General features: G+C 43.8%; 1 protein-coding gene across 1 annotated transcript in view; it reads left to right on the top strand.

Annotated features, from left to right (window-relative positions):
- The window catches only part of LOC142576495 (putative RNA-binding protein 19), a 120534-nt gene that overhangs the window by 3352 nt on the left and 95553 nt on the right, over nucleotides 1-21629 (top strand). The window contains exons 3-12 of the mRNA XM_075686644.1: nucleotides 6645-6755; nucleotides 8074-8127; nucleotides 10188-10377; nucleotides 10877-10908; nucleotides 12405-12449; nucleotides 13684-13752; nucleotides 13891-13957; nucleotides 14889-14960; nucleotides 18973-19037; nucleotides 20184-20222. Coding sequence (XP_075542759.1) covers nucleotides 6645-6755; nucleotides 8074-8127; nucleotides 10188-10377; nucleotides 10877-10908; nucleotides 12405-12449; nucleotides 13684-13752; nucleotides 13891-13957; nucleotides 14889-14960; nucleotides 18973-19037; nucleotides 20184-20222 — 744 coding nt within the window. The remainder of the gene's footprint in view (nucleotides 1-6644; nucleotides 6756-8073; nucleotides 8128-10187; nucleotides 10378-10876; nucleotides 10909-12404; nucleotides 12450-13683; nucleotides 13753-13890; nucleotides 13958-14888; nucleotides 14961-18972; nucleotides 19038-20183; nucleotides 20223-21629) is intronic.

Raw genomic sequence — 21629 nt, 5'->3', positions numbered from 1 at the left:
TAGTACTAGTTGGAATCAGTTGGCGCAGGACAGGGGTAATTGGAGATCGCAGGGAGAGGCCTTCATCCTGCAGTGGACATAAAATAGGCTTATGATGATGATGATGATGATGAGGAGGAGGAGGAGGAGGAGGAGGACGACGACGACGACGATGATGATGATGATGATGATGATGCGTGTTTAGAGGGAACAGCATGTGATTAGGTTACAGGCACCCACCACAGCCAGTGCATGCAGTCAACATTAAGAACTATATTCTAGGCTCTCATTGCAAGCATGTAAAAAAGCTGCCATTACATCCATTCTCATGTAGGATGAGAAACTAATTTTTCTCGTCTGCTGCAATATTTGTCAACAGGAAAGAACAGTGTGCTAGGTGGTTGGTGTGGAGCTCATTTTTAAGGTTGGAGTATGTACTACATTCATAGTATGATAAGGAAGGTGCTGTGTATTCTGTTCACAAAACATCGCAATTTCGTGCTGTGATTTGTTAGCCGGGTAGACATCATTCTTACTCAGCACCATTTCTCGCACTGCTACAGTGAATCTAATTAGTTTTACTGTAACAGCAGTTGAGAACTTAAAACCAGATTTGCTCTTTCTGTTGATCTGTCTGTTGATCTGTCTGTTGATTCCATTACATTATGGCATGCAACATTCTGTCATGATTTATGCATTGTCTGCTTAGTGTAGGATATGCTGGAGCTTCATGGGTTCACGGTGAGAACAACTCACATTAGTTTTATGTTTACAAAGTTCGAATGTTTACCTAAATTGGTACAAGACACAGCTTAATTAGTCATTGTGAATACAATATAAAAAGAATGTCTATGTAGTAGCATAAAATCTCTTTATCTGATCCCTCAGTTAGTCCTGCCTAATTTACCTTCCTTCTACTTCTTTGGCAGTGATTTTTCAACTTTTTAAGAGTTACTGTTATTGTTGGGATAGTTTCACTTTAACCTATCAATTTAAAAACTGCAGAGGCCGTATTCTGGACAGTCCATTCCACTCTTTATTCTTTTTGCTTTTCATCATTGTCTTGGATGGTTTTGTTATAATGGTGCAATAGGCCACCTGGCATGATAAAATAAGAATAGATAATTATGCAATGCTGCCCCAGTTTCCAAAACTCATTAAAAACACCACAGTGATGTCCATGACATCATAAGTTTGGGTGGAGACTGAACAGTACTTCTTTTGCTAATGATTTGTCAGTGCATGTTTACACGACTATGCTTAAGCAGTAACGAGAATGTGGGCGTGTTCGTGTGACAAGATTTTTACAGTGCAAGATCGTGTGACACATGAAATTGTTGTATGGCATATCGTTACCATATAATATTGATTGATATAATATGATATGATATATTGATATGCTCAACAATTAGAGGGCGAATCAGAAGGTCCTTGCGCCTATTTTTTTTTTTTTTAGCCAAATTACGGCTGTAAATGCGAAGTCAACATATCCATTTCCAGTGGTAGACCTTTCTTGGACTGGCCTGGCTTTATCTGCCGGTAGCTCCGTGACACGGCACCGCTGTCAGTTGTTAAAGATGGCAGCTGTGCTTCAAATGTCCACTGCGTACGAGCAATGAAGTGTGACTCGCTTTCTATGGAGCAAAAGACGAACGCCCATGAAAATCAACAGGGAAATGCAGCCCACGCATGAGGAAAGGGGTCTCTCTTTGAGAAGTGTGAGGTGGTGGTGTTGTGAGTTTGCAAAAGGCTTGCATGACAATGAGCGTTCGGAGAGGCCGCGTGCATCACTGACTGACCGCAAGGGCACCCCAAATTTAGTGCTGCGGTGGGACAAATGGTCTGAACCCGTGCGGGTACTATGTGGAAACATGTAAAGTACGTAAAATAGTGCATATACTTGTAATTACCTGTGTGTACCTTATTTTGGCTAGTAAAAAATAGGAGCAAAGACTTTCTGATTTGGCCTCGTGTGTTTGTCACTACCAGAATATAGGGCTATTCCAACTAGCCCAAATGCAAGCTTTACTCACTTTTGTGTGGAAGGATCTGTGTGTGCAACAGATAGGCTGCTGAGCTGACATGAATATTCGTTTAAAATGTCTTAAGAAGCTCAACAGTCACTAAGAAACTCCGACATATCACATTTAAAATTCGATTGCTCTGCATGAGGATGCTTATCAATGTTCTGCAATATTGCACTTTTATCCATGTGTGTGGACTTGACACATTGTGAAATTATCACGGTATTCATTATCAAAAACTCGAAACATATGTGTTATGTAAGCACATTTCACGTTTCCTGATGATGAGTCATTGAGTAAACGCTTCAGAGTAACAGAGGGGTTATGAGAGACACCGTGTTTCAGGGTCAATTCAATTTTGACTGCCTGGAGCTTCAGGCATTGCAAACAGATAGCGGCTACACAGAGACGATCATGTCTGCAAAGTATTGTACACCACTGTACAATGAGAAAACAGCTGAAAATTTAAATGAAAGCCCACTTGCCTTTTTTGGAGGAGCCATTGTCTCCACTCGTACAACACAACAGTTCCACCAGTTGTGCGGACAGGTGTGAAAATAATGCATGCTATTGACGACTTCCTGGCTACAGTACAATAGCCTTGACCCCTGCCTAAGAAGGCACGTGTATTGTGAAGCATGCATATGCGCGTTTCACAGCAACTGTATACTGTGAAGCTTTCGTCATAAACTTTATCATCATACCACCATATTTTCACTTCACATCCTGTATCTCTCTTGCTCCTCCAAACCTATTCCCCAGCGTGGAGTAGCATGGCCAGAGGTACTTCATTCATGCTGACCTCTCCACCTTTCTGCTATTGAAACTCCTCTCTCTCTTCTTGAAATGCAGAGCACGCAAGAAATACCACTGAAGATGCTCTGCACAGCGACAAATATTCCAGCAGAACCTATCTTTTAATGCATGTCAACAGTAATGCAATTAGCATTAAAACAGTGTAGTGCCACATCGTATTGCCACTGCAAAAAGCCCAAAACACATCATGTGTGAGGCGTGTACTGCAGCCGAGCTCCTTTCTTGAGCTTCCCTCTGGACACGCTGCGCCATCAAGTGGCACCACAGCAAAGTCCACTTGTGGCCTCTGAAATGTTGCCACGTCAGTGTGTGCCAATGCTGAGAAACACATAATGCATGAGGCATGTACTGCAGCCGGCCTCCTTTGTCGCACTTCCCTCTGAGGAGGAGGAAGTAAACTTTATTGCCCTAGAAAGAGTAATTCAGCGGTCGGGCCGGATATCTTGATCTTCTATTGGTTGATGAAGATCTCCGGCCTGCATGGTTGGCGCCCCTATTCCAGGGCACCACTGAGCGTGGCTGCTCGTCGGGCATGATCCACCAGCCTCCGTTGGAGGCTAGGGTCGCCGCTGGAGAGCACGCTCTCCCACTGCTCCGCACTCGGATTTTCTATTTTGTGGAATGCCTTATTCGTATTGCACTCCCATGTGATGTGATAAAGTGTGGGTATTGCGCCACACCACGGACATGTGTCCCTGTATTGACCTGGGAACATTTTGTATAGTGTATGTAAATTTGGGAAAGTTCCTGTCTGCAGCTTTCGCCAGTAAACTGCCTGTTCTTGAGTGAGTGTACTGTGAGGCGGGGGATATCTGATCCTCGTCCCTCTATGGTAATTTAGTATGTCAGAGTACGTTGGGATCACTGTCATGAAGTCCTCAGGATCTCTGTTTAGGTCCGCTCGGTTTGTATGCTCGCGAGCGATCCTATCTACCCTTTGGTTGCCCTCAATCTCAGTGTGCCCCGGTACCCAAAAGATGGTGTGTTTAATGCGTTTATTCTGTTGGCCAGCGCGGAGGAAGATTTGGAGCGCTTTTAGACCGATTCTGCCGTTAATGTAGTTTCGGCAGGCTTCCTTGGAGTCTGTTAGAATTATAAGGGATCTATTTGTGCGGTAGCCCTCCACAGCTGCTAGAGCAACAGCCATTTCCTCTCCCTCGGTTACCGTACAATCCCGTGCCGACGCGCAAGCGATTTCCCTATAGTCCGAGCCTATTACTGCCGCGACGACTCTTTGTTCGTTTTCCCTCCGTTCTCGAGGATATACCGCGGTGTCCGTGTATACCGTGTTCGCCTTGGTTGCTAGGTATTTTTCTACATACTTTGCCCTAGCGTTCCGCCTGACTGTGTGTAAATTCGGGTCCATGTTTCTTGGCAGGGACCCTACCTTGATGGTACTGCGATACTCATCGGGTAGGTTTGCCGTTCTTTGTTCTTTCCTTTCAATTTCTTTATGCCCCAGTTTCTTTAGGAGCTCTCTGCCCGTGGTAGTCTGCTGGAGTCTGAGTAGCTGCGACCCTAATTGTGCTTCTTTGAGCTCCTCGAACGTGTTGTGGAGTCCGAGGGCCAGCAGCTTCTCTGTCGAGGTGTTGGCCGGCAGGTGAAGCGCTGTTTTGAACGCTTTCCTTATGATGGCGTCGGCCTGGTCCCGTTCGTCTTTGTTTGTGTTGTAATATGGGAGGGCGTACGTAATCCGGCTGATTATGAGGCTCTTAACCAACTTGACTGTGTCGTCCTCCTTCATGCCACTTCTTTTTTGCGAGACGCGGGTGATCATACGTGCCACCTGTGCCGTCACTTGCTTGAGTAGGTTTATGGTGTGTGTGCAGCGTTGATTGCTCTGCACCCACATTCCCAGAATCCTGACGGCTTCTTTTTCTGGTATTTTTTGTCCTTCTAGGGTGACGCTGATTTGTTCTTCCGAGCGTTTTCCTCTTCTGACTCGCAGGAGCTCTGACTTTTCCGTCGAGCAGGCGAGGCCTCTTTTCCTAACACATTTTTCCACGCATGTTGCTGCGGCTTGTAGTCGTTCTTCTTTTTGGCTGAGCGAGCCTTGGTTAGTCCAGATGGTGATATCGTCGGCATAAATGGCGTGATGTCTGCCGTCGATCTCTTCCAGCTTCCGGGCTATCCCAATCATTGCAATGTTGAAAAGGATCGGTGAGATCACGGATCCCTGCGGGGTTCCTTTGTTAGGCGTGTGGAATTTGTCTGTCCGCAGGTCTCCTAACCCCACCTTGGCTGTTCTGTTTGATAGGAACGCTGTCACGTAGCCGTGGATTCTTCGTCCGCTATTGAGATCGTCCAGTCCCTTGAGGATGGCCGCGTGGCTGACGTTGTCGAATGCTCCTTTGACATCGAGTGCCATTATTATGTTTTCTCCGTTGTAGGGGATGTTGCTTAGAACCCCTTCTTTAATTTGTAGTAGGACGTCTTGGGTTGATAATTTGGTGCGAAAGCCGAACATACTGTGGGGATACAGATCTTCATCTTCCATGTATTGTTGTAGCCTCCTTGTCACGATTCGCTCGTACAACTTGCCAAGGCACATGCTGTGCCTTGGCCTCTGAACATGCTGTGCCATCTAGCAGCAGTGCCACAAAGTCTGTGCGTGACATCCGAGAAGTGTGCCAATGCTCGTGAATGCTGAGAATTGCTCCCTCACTGCCCTCGCACATTCGTGGCACAGCACGCTAAAGCTTTGGGCTGCTGTGTTCGAGGACCCCGTGTGATGTGCATTCAATTCGACCCAGCACCAATTTAATTTTCAAGGAATATTTTTTTAAAATGTGGCACATACCTGTTCTGGGGGATTGACGTAAAATAGGTACATACCTAGTAGCAGATACCTAGTTGCACATACCTAGTTGCACATGCCCAGTACTCCAAGTTGTTTATTTGGGCACATACCCAATGACGCATGCCCAGTGACTCAAGTGGTGGTCAGAAAAAGGTTAAGTATAAACATACCGAAATCTGGGCCTCCTCCTTTTCCCCATATACCTTCTAATGCGATTAGCAATATTTGGGAACTTCACCCAGATTGCAGTACTTTAGGGGAAGAAACGTGCAAAAACCATGATTTCATTATTAAAAAAGGTGACTGTTGTTGCTACCGTTGCTTCACTCTGCACTTCTATATTTAATACCAAGGGAGTTAGACTTCTGGTGCGTTTCCACCAACCATGCCTTCAAAACATCTGTACCCGCCGTGGTTGCTCAGTGGCTATGGTGCTGCGCTGCTGAGCACGAGGTCGCGGGATCGAATCCCAGCCACGGCGGTCGCATTTCGATGGGGGCAAAATGCAAAAACACCCATGTACTTAGATTTAGGTCACGTTAAAGAACCCCAGGGGGTCAAAATTTTCGGAGTCCTCCACTACGGCATGCCTCATAATCAGGAAGCAGTTTTGGCATGTAAAACCCCCCATAATTTAATTTAATTAATTAAAAAATCTGTTTTCTGGGAAGCCATTTTGGGATGCCTTTTGTGTGCAACATTCGCACCAATATGATGACACAACTGTCACTCGTCTGTGACTCAGCAGACGAAAGTAGATCCCTGGACAAGTGAGGATCGTCCTTGGCACTGCAAGGGTTAAGCCAACGTGGCAAGCCACTTTCTTATAAAAAATCTTCATGCCTGTGTTATTGGGGATCAGTTCTTTTTACTTTAATTACTTGTGGCAAATATTTGCATGTTTTACTACTTTTGTGTAGAGCTTTCCAGTTGAGGGTGTATTTTTCTGTCAGTTGGCTGCACACAATTTCTCTGATTGTGACATGCATTCACCTCTCTTCTTTTTGTTGTATTTTGGTGTTCAGGTGGAGCTCTGTGCTGCACTGGGTGATTCCCAGAAGCCTCGCTCGTGGAGCAAATACTCTGCAGACAGTTCAGCCTACCAACGTCTCCACCCAGAGGCAAGAAAGCCCAAGGTGAGCCGCTTGTGCTCATAGAAGGATGGGGCATGCAGGCCCCAGCTGCTCACTAGTCACTGTGGTTTGTCGAGCTCTGTTTACGCGTAGACAAACTAAGCACAGAAAATACCGATGCAGTGCAATCTGTGTCTCATGCTCTTTTCGCTGTCCTGCTTGTGCTAGGTTGAGTCTTTCTTTTACAGCGACGCTGTTAAGGACTACTTTCAGCACGATCATGTTTGCGTGTAGAAAAAAATCCCAAAGATAGTGCAATGCTGTGCCGACCCACAGCAGAGGTGAAGCAGGCATTAAGCACTCCCCATACGTGGGCTAATCCCAAAGATAGTGAAATACCGGGCCGACCTGCGGCGGAGGTGCAGTTCGCCATTGAGGGGCCCACATACAGAGCTTCGCTGGTCATCCTTCTTCACAGAGTGGAAGGGCACCCGGTTTTTTTTTTTCTCTCGTTGCGTAGTGTTTGAATTAGTCCCACTAATATTTTCACACCAATGTTTGCCACTTAGTACTGTGACTTAAAGGCACACTGGCACGTATTTCCAAACTTTTAAAAGCTCTACAACATGCTTCTCGCATGTCTGTCATCATTGGAAAATAATAAAGTAACCGTTATTATTCTACTATAAATAAAAGAAGTGACAAGCCGAAAGTGTCACGTTGGTACTGCTTTAAATTGCTAATGTGGTGGTGTATACACGCGCGCATACATTCCACTTGGTTATTCGTTCAGGCAGCTACATTTCGCCCAAATATGGTTGGTGAAATAGCAGCACATTGGTAGAACATTTCACGCGGTATGCGGAGATAAAGAAGGAACACAATAAAATAGTCATGTGTACATCAGTGTTCCGCTGTCAGTCAGAAATGACACACCAACATTCAACAAGGCATTGATTGTTCACAGTGCACCAAATGCTTCAATATATAAAACATGAAAAGCGACATTAACAAAGGCGAAAAACCATCAAAAGAGGCATTTCGAGTGCTGATCTATGCTGTAGTGTCTAGGTGCATCAGAAACTGCTGAATTGGATGGCATCTGTACATTATTGGCCAGAAGTCAGCTTCAATGTTTAATTTCCAAGGTTTGTGCCTCTATTCTACTTTACTAAGCATTTGGTCATTTCTTTTTAAGAAAAACACTGTGAGAATCTAACGCTGCCAAGTCTCTTTCTTTCTTTATTTTTAATTTCAAGTTTGTTAACATGAATGCATTTATAATACGTAGGTCAAAGATGATACATTTTCACGGGAAGGCCCAAAAGTAAAAGCCATAAAATGTGTTTGATATGTTTTTTTTCCCCTTCCTCTTTTGCAGCCAGTCAAGGAGCCGTCACCAAGGAAAAGTTTTGCGGATGAATTCTTGAAAGATGTGAGTTTTTGTACAAAGGTGTGACTATTAGGTAGGTTTAATATAGCACAAAGTTGGTCCCATATATATCAAACTTGGATGCAGTCAACAACCAAATTTTGGGCATTCAACAATTCGGATACCTTCGCGGCACCACCACGTACCCCTCAGAGCTAAAGTACAAGGGTGTCTGAAATTTCAGACTCCAATATAAAGCTCAATTAGACAAACCTAGGGCCAAATATATTCCACAGCTGGTGCAAATTTTTGACAGCAGCATAATCATGAACACAATTATGCCACTGTCGAAAATTTACGCCAGCAGCGAAGTAGAATATACTTGGCCACTGTAATATTAGCTGTATGTTTGTCTAGTTGAACTGTGTACCACCAGGTGGTGTTACCACTCTGGCTGCTCACGTTTACACCTCTGCTCATCCGGCAATCTGCCCAAACCGCCCGTGCTTGCCAATATACCTGACACACTAAAACTCTCTTTTGTAATAGACACGTGGCTGAGCACATTCACACGCAATTTTCTGTACAATCACTCTGATGTCAGCACGACAGACGGCACGACTCGTGTATCTATACAGGCTCCTTTGCTTCCACAGTGCATTCATTTCTGCATTTTCTTGAATAAAAATGCACAAGTACTTTGACATGCTCGAGGCGCACTGCAGTCTCAAGTTCGGGTGATGTGGGCTTTTAGAGTAAATGTTGCGATTAGTATATGAAAAACCATTCCGCAATGCAAGTGAATTGAAACATTCTTGAGCAAGAAGTAAGTAAACTTTTGTGCTTCGACATGGCCTTTGAGAAGCAAATCGGCAAGTTCCCGCTTTTCACGATCTCCGGAAATTCTCCTGAGACATGTAGAGTTCTCAGATAAGCTTCAGATAGGCTTATGGTATATATTTCAGATTATCTATATATCCAGTATTTCACGATCCCCTTGAAGTTCAATATATCTGGGATCGACATAAACTAAACCATTGCATTCACTAAAATAGCTGTTCCAACGTGCACCCACACAGAATGTGTAAGGGGGAGAGCATCTTGTGCTTGCATGATTTGTATAGTTAGTGCAACAACTTGGCACCACTTCACACTTCTTTCAGTTTTGCCATTTGCTTGTAGTCACGTTGACAAAACGGGGAATAGTAAAATTATGCTGTGTGTTATTTCAATGTATACTATTAGCAATGATTTGTTACTGTTTTTCTGGTGTGAGCTGTCAGTACTGATGCTGTTAAGTTTAACAAAGGAGGCCACAGACGTGCTGTGATTTCCGTCTACCAAGTGACACCACGCCACATTACATTGGTCATGTACTCACGTGGAACACTGCTGAAAACCTTGTCGGGGACATGCTTGTAGCTGGCCTGGACCATTTTGTACGCATCAGTGCAAATGGCTGAAATGCTATGAGGATAATGTACATTCACTCGGTCTCAGTGTTCTATGGGGTAGCGACAGGTGGTAGATAATTGTGATACATGTCTTGATAAAACCATCTCCTACAATGCGCAAGACAGCTTGACAGGGACCAATTTGTGAGGCATTTCCGTAAACTTGCAGCTGCGTTTACCCGTGTTTTATGCCATCATACAGTTATAGTTGCTTGCTGAATAGCCTAACGACCTCGGCCCCAGTTTAATGTTAATTTTCTTTATTATATTTTTGTTATCTTGCATTAGCCACGACTGGCCACTCTTGGTAATAATGTAAGCACAGTGCCAGTCAGACCACTGCCGAAGCGCAGGAAAGAACAACATCAGAAAGGAATCGTTATGCTATCTCGACCCTGTTTTGCTACTACCGACAGCTTGTTAAAGTTGATAACCAAGCGTGGTAGTGGTGCTAAATGGAGAGTAAGCCAAATTAATTGCAAACTGTAATGCTATAGCTGTCTGAGTCGGCTTTGTGCGATTCATATTAGAGTGAACAAGTGTGGCAGCTATTGTAGACCGCCTCAGCTATCATAGGCCACCTCGTCTGCTTAGTGTTATAGCAAATAAAGGATTGACTGGGAAAAGTATATGTGGTGTTCTGATGTGTGCCTGTGTGTGCCCTCTTAGCTGGAAGGCAATGAGGAGTTTGAAGAGTTCCTTCAAGTGCATGGCACGCACAACAAAGCCACCTGGGACAATGACACATGTGCTCCAACTGTTGACGGAGATGCCAAGAAAGTCAAGCCAGCCAAGGCGGTGCCGCCTTCCGACTCGGTAGCCAGTGACAAGGAGGACCAAGACGAAGGGGAAGCTGAAGGTCTCGGCTTTATCCTTTCACAGGGGCACCAGAGGCTAGCAGTAAACCAAGCTGAAGTGATGTATTGGCAGAATGTCCATAGCATCATTTTTTAATAGAACATTTCCTTGCTTATTTTTGTAAGCTCCATCAGTGCTATTCATGAAAATGTGGCACCTTCACTCTGCAGTCCTCTCTTACTGCCTAGCATGGCCTCTGAGACAGCTGGCTTCGGCACTGCAGTCTTGGAGGCTGTGATGTGTAGTGTGTGCTTATTGTATTTAACCAGATGGTATTATCCATTCATTTATTCTGAGACTGCTTGTACAATTCTGACTTTTTGTCTCACTACTCGTTCAACAGACGCACTGTCTTCAGCTGTAATTTTCTTGGTAAATAAGTAACTTCTTGACAAAGAACAAATGCTGGGAGATCTTCAAACAACAGTCATAGTCAATCACACTAGCTAGATCAAGTTGTAATTTATGAATGTTGTGCTATCATTTTCTTTTTTCCATAGATGTCTCCAACAAGACTCCTGCAAGCAATGAGGTAAGCTTGCCAGTACACTCATCCAGAATGACTGGTAGACTAAGCCTCATTAGACTAGACCCTGTGAGCTTTAGGGCTTTGTATTATGGTGCTCCTTGACTTTGTTTCCTGTCTTGAAAACTGTATAACAATGCTGCATGTTGTACTGCAGTACTGCCTAATGTAGAAGCTTTAGCTCTTTTTTGTATAATGGCAGCTGCTGTTTGTTATGTCTAGTGCATCAATTTTCTGCATTATGGCACCTCTTTCTTACATATCCTGTGTCATTTTCTTTCTTTATTTTTTTTTTCAATTTCTAACTCTAACGTAAAATGTGTTGCTCAGATAGCAAATTTTTTTGTTATTGCAATATTTGTCACAAACAAGCTATAAGCATATGGGGACGTACTCTTGAAAGTTATAAAGCTGTGGCACTCCATATGTACTATAGCATGTGGGGACACTGAAATTCTGCAAGTACAGTAGAAGCTTGTTCGGACTTTTTTTTTTTTGACAAAAAGACATTCATGAGAAATAATGTACTAACTGAGAAAACATACACTCCCAAGTCACTGAAAAATTTGGCAGACTCGACTGTCTGTGTAATGCGAAGTGTTGCTCAAATCGTCGTAGCACGAGATGCCGACGCACGCAGAACTGGTGTGGCCTGAGCGACCCGAGACACGTATTGCCATTTTTGTGGCTTCGGCAAGCTTACATTTGCGCTCCTCAAATTCGGCCTAGATCGGCAGCTTCCTTGAGCAGGACATTTTGGCAGGAAGTTTTGATGTGCCCGCTCGGCATGAATTGTTACAGCACCATGTGCCGACACGCATCGAGCTGACGTTACACCGTCTGCAGCAGGGAACGTCGGCACATTTGGATTATCACCTATTAAAAGCATGCAGTATGCTTTCAACGGTGCCACACCACACACGCTGTGGAATAAATAGGTGAAGATGCTTATTGCAATGAGGGTTTCGTCGGTAGCTGTAAATGCAATGTGTGACGACCCGCTAGGAAATTTGCTTATACTGGAACAGGAAACTGAGTGTGGGCCAGCATTTTCACATGACATGAGTGGGTGAGTACTGCAGGGAGGCTGCCATGGCAGGCGCCTGCTACTCACGTTCATGCTTGTTGCGTACCTTTTCTTGTTCACGTGGGGCTTAGCGACTAGGAATCGTATCATATGATCGCAGTTTTGCAATGTACTGACCACATTGGTGTCGAAAGATCATGTTTTCTTGGAACATAGTAACCACTAAGAAGGATGCACAACTGTATTGTGTCATTCTTTGTACTCTCAATCCTGAATGTTAATCCTGAAGATCATACGAAATGGGATCATATCAACGAGGTTCTACTGTATCTTCTTAGTGGACTGCATTGCTTGAATTCTTCAATTTCTCCATGTTTGCTTAACAAAATTTCGAGACCAACTTGGGCGTCCTTGCATTGAATAATGGTTCTTGTTTTATTCAACTTTACTTCACCTTTCTCTCTTTTCTTTTCAGACCAAAAAGAGTGACAAGCAGCAAGTTCCGCAGCAAAAACAAAAGGTAGGAAAATATGGATTCTCTGCCATGCACACCATTCTAGTTTTACTTTGGAGAGCGGGATCATATTTTCACGCACGATCATTGTTTTTGATTAACTTCTTTCTCATTATCCTTGCCGCTCGCTCATTTCGCTCCTCAACTTCCCTTACTACCCACCACGGTTGCTTAATATGTGTGGCGTTTCGCTGGTGAGCACAAGGTCATAGATTCGATTTCGACTCGCGGCAGCAACATTTCGAAGAAGGCAAAATGCAAGAATGTTCATGCCTTGCTCCTTAGTGGGTTGCAGAAAATAGTGCCTCTTCCTCTTCACAATTTATCTCGCTCTCTCTCTTTAGATTTTAGTGCATATTAAAGAATTACAGGTGGTATAAATTAATCCAGAGCCCTCTGCTACTTCACCTCTTATAACTCACGGTGCAGTTTCTAAACTAAAGCCTGTGCTTGATGATGCTGTGCCTCCTTAGGCCAGTTCCATTTCTCTTTGCACCAATATTTGAATTGCACCAGTATTACACTGATGCAGCTGGGGTCTTCGTTTCCTGCTCTGCTTGTGTTGATTTTCCTGTTGCACGGATCCTGATGTTTACACACTGTGCTTGTCAATGCCTTATAATTTTCTCCTTCATTACGTTCACATAACTTTCATGCTCTTGATACCAGCAGTTCTTAAGGTTCTTTCAGTTTTCATGGCATCTCTAACCAGTATTATCATCATGTTTATCATCCAATTTCCTTGGCACAAGAAGGAGCCACCTTAAAAGAAGATTCTGATTTATCCTCACCTAGGAGTTTCTCCATTTTCCTTGACGTGTGCTATGTTTTGGCAGTGGTGTTGTCATTGTGGTGGGGCCATCATTGGCGTTATCATTCATTGTGCACATCATCGCCATTGTCATCGTTATCATTGTTAGTGGGGAACGACTGTTATGGGCGCTATTAAAAGCTCACCTTTATTGCCTATTGTTTTGTCACTTTAAAATGTGGGATGAAATGGGCATATAAATTACATTGTCTTCGCCGGAGTTACTCATCTGAGGGGTCATTTTGCTCTCAGTACTTATACTCTGCTGTCTGTTCATTTGGTTTTTGTGCCTCGTAAAAAAAAAAAGTGGTTTGTGCACTCAAATTACTAACAATTTGGCCTGTGCCAAGATTTGATTGCCTTAGTAGCAGTGTTGTGCCAAGTGCTTTTTGTTTATGTTGTTGTTCTCCTCCCTGTTCGTGCATGCAGCCCAAGCTGCCAGTACAAGAGTTTGCCTACACATTAAAGGTCAAGGGCCTGCCTTACAAGTGCAAAAGGGTGAGTGAAAAGGCAGTGAGGAGAGCTCAGAGAAAGGCACCCAAGCTTTGGCGTGCAAATGCAATGTGTACAGTGCAGCATGGGTACGCATTGTTGTTTATTTCTTCTCTTTCCACTTTTCCCTCCTTTGCACCTAAGAAACAAATCAAGGACTTCTTCAAACCTGCCAAGGTGGCCAGCATGCGACTTCCACCAAGGGTTAAAGGTGAGTTCTTTGGGCAGTTGAAGTTCTTGATACTAGGTATCCTGAGGTCGGTGTAGATTGTCACCTCAGAGAGCAGCTGGTCATGCCACTTGAATATAGCACTGGAGAGAACCGGTGTTTTTAATTTCAGCAGGCGTACCCGCTGAATAGGGTTGTTGTTGTACCACCTCCCTCGAAAGTTCTAAAAAAGTGCTGTTGTTGCTGGGCACACTCGCCTTGATAACCGCCACTGTGGCCAATTGGTTGTGGAGCACTTTTTCCGAGCACGGGGTCATGTGTGCAATTTCCAACCATGGCGGGGACATTCTGATGGCGCTGGAATTCAAAAAAAGCTCGTGTACCACGCTTTGGGCGCACATTAAAGAACCCGAGTCTCTCATAGCGGGGGTGTTGCTTTGGGATGTAGGTACTCCATCAACCTGATACTGTCAGTGGGGCCATCCTCACCATTCTCTGAAAATGCTGCCTGTAGTTAGTACAGGTCCAGGAGTGGAATGGGAACTCGTCAAATGAAACTGATTTTCTTCATTTCTGGCATTCTTTGGCATGACATTCAGTGCCATATTAACTGCACACTACTGAGCTTTCCCATTCTGAATACCTATATTGTGTCAACTGCAATTTTTTCATTCATAGGGCACCCGCTCAAAAGCAATTGTGATCGTTTTGCATGGTAATTTAATTTGCTTTGGTAAAAATGAAGAGGACTTGCTTTTATCAAAATTATTCCTTAAACAAACTAATCAGTCATAGCAGACCAATAGGTCAGGACACTCACGCATTACTCATTTTAAAGGCATGAGTGTGAGTGCAAGTGAGTGACAAAGGATGCAAGTATGAATGTGAATGAGTGCCGGTGTAGCAGTCATCGGGCCATGATGTGAATGCAGGGTTATTTAATGGTTGTTCTTGCATGCTCTTCTATCTGTAGGCATTGCCTACCTGGGCTTCCAGAAGGAACAGGATATGAAGCAAGCACTGAACAAGCACCACAGCTTCATGGGTGAGCATGCACACCAAGACTTTTTATGCACCCTTCTGGCATGCCACTGCTTGCAGATATACCCTCAAAGGGCACCGAGCACTGCAGCAAGAAACACAGATGTGCCCAAATTAACAAATGAAAGCTCTATGTTTGCAATGAACCTCTGGCAACACCTGACACTGTACAAACACCCAGTCTTGGGCAGCTTGACTAGTGAATAGCCCTATTAGCCCCGAGGACGACCTACAGGGGCGCTGCAAGCACCGCTCGCGTGACATCAGGGCACAGACTTGCACCTGTTGTCTGCTGCAGTTCTTGCGGTGTCCGGGTGCCTTCTACAGTGTTTCCGTTTGCTCGCGCTCATTACCCATGCTTGTATACTTATAATGGTTGTCACAAATATATTTTTACGACATCTTTGTTAGCGAAAATTTATTCAGAGAGCTTATTTCCTAGATGACAATATATTTCTCAAAGGCAATGCTACAGTGCCAGCCAAAGGAGCTCAGACCAGCCCACTACGGGTTTTTCCTGCACAGATCTGCACTTTGCAGTGGTAGTCATGTGAATAACAGAAGCATTAATGCAAAAACATAGCATATAACAATCCAGTTAAGATACCATACCTGCCGTGGTGTGACAAATATGTCACAGACACTGGCTTCAAATGACTTCTGCAATATTTACCTTTACTGTAGCCTGCTAAAAGAGGTTTTGTCATGACGAGTAGTTCATGGTATAATATTGCATTTTTACATTTCTTCACAGAAATGCTCGGCAGTAACATGAGGTCTTCACTAACACTGCAGTTTATATTCTACCAATACATACCACTTGCTTCTTTAACTGCTTCACAAAATTAGGCCATTCTTCACTACTTAATGTAGCGATAATTTGAAATAAAGCTAGTTGAGGCTTACAGCTGTTTGCAGCATGGGGAACGGAATGTACCAATATTTATTCCTATTTCTGTGCCGCACATTCAACTCACTTGAGCAATTTACTGGTGATTGTTGTTTGAGGAACAGACATAACGAATCTGTTTGGCAAACTGCCACAGGCTGCGCGGCACAAATCTTTGAGTGAAATATGCTTTTTGGACCATATGGCTGCAGTCAGAAAGAAGCCCAAGCCTCGTTCATTAGTAGTATGGGGCATATTAAAGACATTATTCACCGGTGAAAGTAAAAAATCAAGTGAACTGATTTGAGGCTTATGATGTCTTTTTTATGAAAATATGCGAGGTTCTCTTTTATATACCGATGAAGCGAATAGTTTTCCATTTGTATAATTAAACAACGCAGGATCAAGACATGGTGAGGCAGAATGTGTTTGAATTTTCCTTTTCAAGGCAGCCTAAGCTGCACTGTAGTGCCTCGAGTATACTTTAGGCATTGTAATTAACGCTGTAAGGAGCTGTTTTATGGTTGCAATTTCAAACTGCTGTGTTTCGCGAACAATGCGTGCCTCGCCATAATGACAGTTGGTTGCTTCTGTTGCGCTAGAGGTGTGGCATATTGTCTGTAAAGGCTACTGAGGGCGTTTAGGAAATATTCCATCGCTTGCAATTGATTGGCTCTCGATCTTAACCACAAAAGTTTTCTTTCAGGTGATTGCTGTTAGTATTTGTGAATTAAGTGCATACCATACATGACGTCATGGGCGTCATAACAGCCATGGGCGATAGCGTTTTATGGGGGCTTGTTTCAGAGAACGATGAAAGTAGTAACAACCTTTTCAGACAGAATGCACGCCTAACTCTTCCTGTTATGCATTAATAGGGTCTCTTCAATTCGCCTGCATCACTGTTAACCAGTTCACGGCGGTTCACGAGCAGTTCAGAAATTGTGCAACTCGAATGCAAAGGTGCACACACAGTGCAGGCGTTGTTATGTCAGACTAATGTGCACAGAGTGTGTAAGTTTGAGAGGTCCTGAACTGCAGGTATGATCAGCTTCTGGGGTGTGAATACGCACCACACTTGCGTAGACACATCAGACGTGCGTAAGCGTGGTTTTAATGGTGCTCGTGCCTGTATGCTGTGTCGTCTGCTGCGCCGCTGCTTTGCACCTGTACGCCTGCACCGAGTCAGCACCGACAGTGGAGTGGGTACAGCAAAATCATAAACCAGCCCTGCACCTTTCCTGCACCTTTTAAAACAAACATCATGGTTCCGTGAGCGCCATTGCTGCACTGCTGAAACAAATGGCACGGTGCAGCACCTCATGAACTGGTTCAAGTGGTGCAGGCGAATCAAACATACCCCGAAAGTGGTCATATTTGACTAGGACAACTCACCGGATTAATAAAAATTGTGGTGAAAGCTTCGCTGAGCAGTGGCCTTCTAACACAGATTTATAACGTTGACACCAACCAAATACCAAGCCTTTTTTCCCATGTAAAATGCAATGTCTCAAAGCAAGTACTAAGAGAATGTTAAGTGTTTACTGAAGCATCATTGATGCCGGATGCTGCCAAAGCGAAACGTGATGCCCATATCGTGCCGCCTGCAGCAGGGAATGGCGGCGGGATTCTATTGTCACCTACTAAAAGCGTGCAGTACCCTACCAATAGCACTACACACGGCGATTTGGCAGCGATTGCTGTGAATGCGGCATACGACAACCCAGACAGAGATTTGTTGATACCGAAACAAGAAACTGGGCGCGCCAGCGTTTTCACGTGAGATGGGCGGCTATAATATTGTTCTTGATCGCGCATGCCTCGCGCCTTGTTCACATGGGATCTAGTAGCCGTAAAATGTATACAATCACAGTCTGCAGCAGGGAACGGTGCTGCGTTTCGGTTGCCTCCTCTTAAAAGCGTGCACTACGCTTCCGACAGTATCACACACTGCGAAACAGATAAATGAAGATGGTTATCGCAATAGGATTGGCTGTGGTAGCTGTGAATGCATGCGACAGTGCCGGAAAAAGATTTGCTGGTACCGAAATGAGAAACCGAGTGCGTGCCGGCGTGTTCACGTGGGAAAGGCGGGCGAGTATTGCGGTGGAGCTGCCACGGCGGGAAGCTATATACTGTTGTCGATCGCGCATGCCTAGCACATTTTCTTGTTTACATGGGCTCTAGCTGCCAGAAACCACATCATACGATCGCAGTTTGGCGATGTATTTAACATTGGTGCCGAAAACTTGTATGTTCTGAAAACGTATGAACCGGTAAAAGATGAGCATAACTCCATTGGGTCATTTTAACGCAAGAGCGTTAAGGGCCCCGTGTCGCAGAAAATGCAGTGTTGGTGCCCCGCATCCAGCGTCGGATGGTGCTTCGGCAAAAAGAATTTCTAAGCACACATAACCAACCACTCTTCTACCACCAAAGTTGCTCAGACTTCATCTTTGATTGTTTACAAGGCTATTCCTTGCAATTTTGAGAATGACAGCCCACAAACAAATGTAATGGAAAAAAAACACCAACAGCGCATGTATTTTATTAGCTCTTCTCAGACTGAAATATTAAAAGTGCGAAACAATAACAGGAGATCAACCCATGCAAGAGGCCGCGTTTCTACCAGAAAGCTTGCCTTCATGCATAGCATTCGCCACCAGCATTTCCTGGTAAACGTTACAGTTAAATAAGCTGCAGTTGGAAGCATGAAAAGCAGTCAGGGGTCTTTGAATGCTATCACGTTCCACTCTTAAAGGCAAAGCTTAAACGTCCTCTACATTTTTTTTTTGTTCTTGATTGCAAACATTGGCGCCGGGAAAATGTACGTAACGGGAACATATCAACAAGGTTCTACTGTATATATAATGAACTAGCATACTAGCTTATGCTTTGCAACACCATTGCTTGGTCAATGGCTCGCTTAGACTTCAAATGTGTCCCTGCAGCCACATTTGCAAACTGGATTGGGTTACTTCACAACTAAAACTGTGATGTTATTTTGACTGCTTTCGCACAGTATGGTGTTGCAGTCTTCAGGGAAGAATTGAATTTCACATACTTTCTCTCTCTCTGTCCCCCCCCCCCCCCCAAACTTTCTGATGCTTTCTATGTTTTATTCCAGCTGGACACAGGATAGATGTCACGAAGTATGCAAAGCAGACAGTCCCTCAGAAAAAATGGCGACAGGTAAGCATGCCTTGACTTAACAGTGCTCTGTGCCAATAGTAAAGAGACTCTAAACAGAAATAAGTTAAGCTGTGTTAGTAAATCACATAATTACTATACCAAAAATGACACTTTTCCTGTCAAAAGAGGCATGGTAAGCCAGAAAAGGTGCAAAAGAAAAAGATGGCTGGTGATGCCACCTTGCGAAATTCTTGCACCAACTCACCATGACATCATGGATTATTACGCTGTCTAGTCAGACCTAATTAATTTCTTACCGGTAAGAGATGAACTGCATTTTATTCTGAGGGAGCCACAGGCTAAACTTAGCAACTATAGCAAGAACGTATTTGGCACAGACAGGCCAAATATGGAAAAAAGGTGCTCGGAAATCTGTGACGTCACGTTCACGGGATGTTTTAGTGCGAAATTTAAGGAATGGGTCTTTGAACTTTATTTTATCTTCTTATGATCAACCAATTACTGCTAGAGTATAAAAAGTGTAGTTTTGAAAGAGTACACAATATTAACCCTGCATTGAGAAATGCATCTTAATTTGAAGCTCATGCTTGACTTTATTTAAATGATGCCTGTCATGAATGCACCAAAAGAAATGCAATAAGTGTTTTGGGAACGTTCATGCCAGCCATCATTTAAGTCAACTCAAGAAAGGTCTTCAAGTTCAGATGCAATTATGAATATGGAGGTAAGTTGAAATTTAATTAGTGTTTCTATTTAGTGTCTGCTATGTGGTGGAATGATAGCTTGTACACCTGTATCACTGGCCACAAATACAATACTAATACTATGCCATGGCTATCATATTTCTTAATATGATGCTGATGTTAGTGCTTCACTTTCTTGACTACAGGCTATCTTTTTTTTTTCTTTATTTCTCTTTATTTGTCAAGGCAGGTCGGGGCAGCACAGCTTGTAAAATGGATTCATGGGTTCCTTAATGTTTTTAAATCATGGTCTGAGCCTGATGTCTGAAACCCTGTGGCCTTCTTTTTTTCTCTCTTTCTTTTTCTTTTTAATGTACAATAAAATTATTTTCAAAATTTTACCAGCGTCCATCGACCATTCTGTTTTTTTTTTTAAACTTTCATTATTTTCTGGAAACTTCATAAATGTCTCTGTGTCTTCTTTTTTTCCTGTTGCTTACAGTTTGAAGACTTGGGTAACCCACAGGAGACACTGGCAGATGTAAGTGAGAACATTATACAATTATTTGATTTTTGCTTTGTATAACACTTTATATTGCGTACATGATGTATATGAATGACACCTGAACGTCCAAGAAGAATGTGCCCTGTTTTCTTGACGTAAATGTTGCCCTTTTAGGCACAGTTACCAATGGCTTGAAAACTAAGGGAAGTTAGAATAATATATCCTTGCTACAAGCTCGTTGCTTGACTACTGCAGGGTAAAGTAGTAAAGTAGTAGAGTAGAAAGTGTTATGTAGTCAAACTCTCTTATAACAATACATTCAATGGCCGATAATTCTGACTCCATGTGGAACGTAAATAAGTCAAAACTATCCAATGTCCGAAAAAACAAATATATATAAAAAAATCACTTCATTTACGTTGTAAGGCCCCTGTGCAAGGAACAAGTGGTCAATGCTTTGCTGCACACACTTCCACTTTCGGGCCTTTACTTCTGCCAGTTTTGAGTGGCTCTTTCCACTGATGCAAGGACTGCAAAGGGTGAGATCCGCATGTGAAAGCTCCAGAGTATATGGCACGTCATCATCCGAGTCGGAGTCGCTTTTGACGTTGGGAGAACTTGCTCAGTTATTTCATCATTTTTCAGTTCGGCACACAACGAAACCGCGCTGTCGATGGTTGCAAAGTCTTCAGCTGCAACGGTGACAGGAATCAGCACACTGCAGCCTAGCACGTCATCAATGATGTCCGCATTTGAGCTTGTCATGGTCGACGACAGTTCAGCCCCTTCAGTTGTGGAGTCAGGCACATACGGACAGCAAGGGCACCGTTGGTGCCATTTGACGTGGCCTGTCTATAACTTCACGAGAAACACTTCTTCGAGCCAGCAGAGTGCTGTCTGGAATGCAAACTAAACAAACATGCAGCATGGCAAAACGCTGTTCCAAAGCCAACTCAACAAACAAAATCATGATAGCGGGCCATACGTGGGGGTGCCGGAATAGGATGTGATGGCCACAATATTGATGCGACCTCACAATTCACGCAAAGCCTCCAAAATTGGCGTTAGCATTTAAATCTGTGAAGCATAGAGCAGCGACCAATGCTAGGCCTCGGAGACTACCATCTGTCGTGTGATCTCTGAGGCCATACTTGATCTCTCGTTGAGGTTGCCAGAGGAGACAATGGTGGCAAAGTCAGCATTCAGTACAGCCATGGACGGATTCCGGATAATTGAATGTAGGGCTGGCAGCTGTCCAAAATATCGGTGGTCTTTACACATTAAGTTTATGGGGCCATTGGTGGTGCCGCGAAGCTGTCCAAATAACCAAGTATGTCAGGATTATCAGTGTCCAATTTACAAGTTAACGACTGTATTTCACTGCCAAGAAAATTCCATTGTTATAACCGATAATTGTTATAACCAGGTGGCGCAAAAGAAAAC

The sequence above is a fragment of the Dermacentor variabilis genome, chromosome 3 (genome assembly GCF_050947875.1).
Source record: "Dermacentor variabilis isolate Ectoservices chromosome 3, ASM5094787v1, whole genome shotgun sequence".
Lineage (NCBI taxonomy): Eukaryota > Metazoa > Arthropoda > Arachnida > Ixodida > Ixodidae > Dermacentor > Dermacentor variabilis.
Note: the sequence above shows the minus strand (reverse complement) of the source record. Positions and strands in the feature narration are given on the sequence as shown.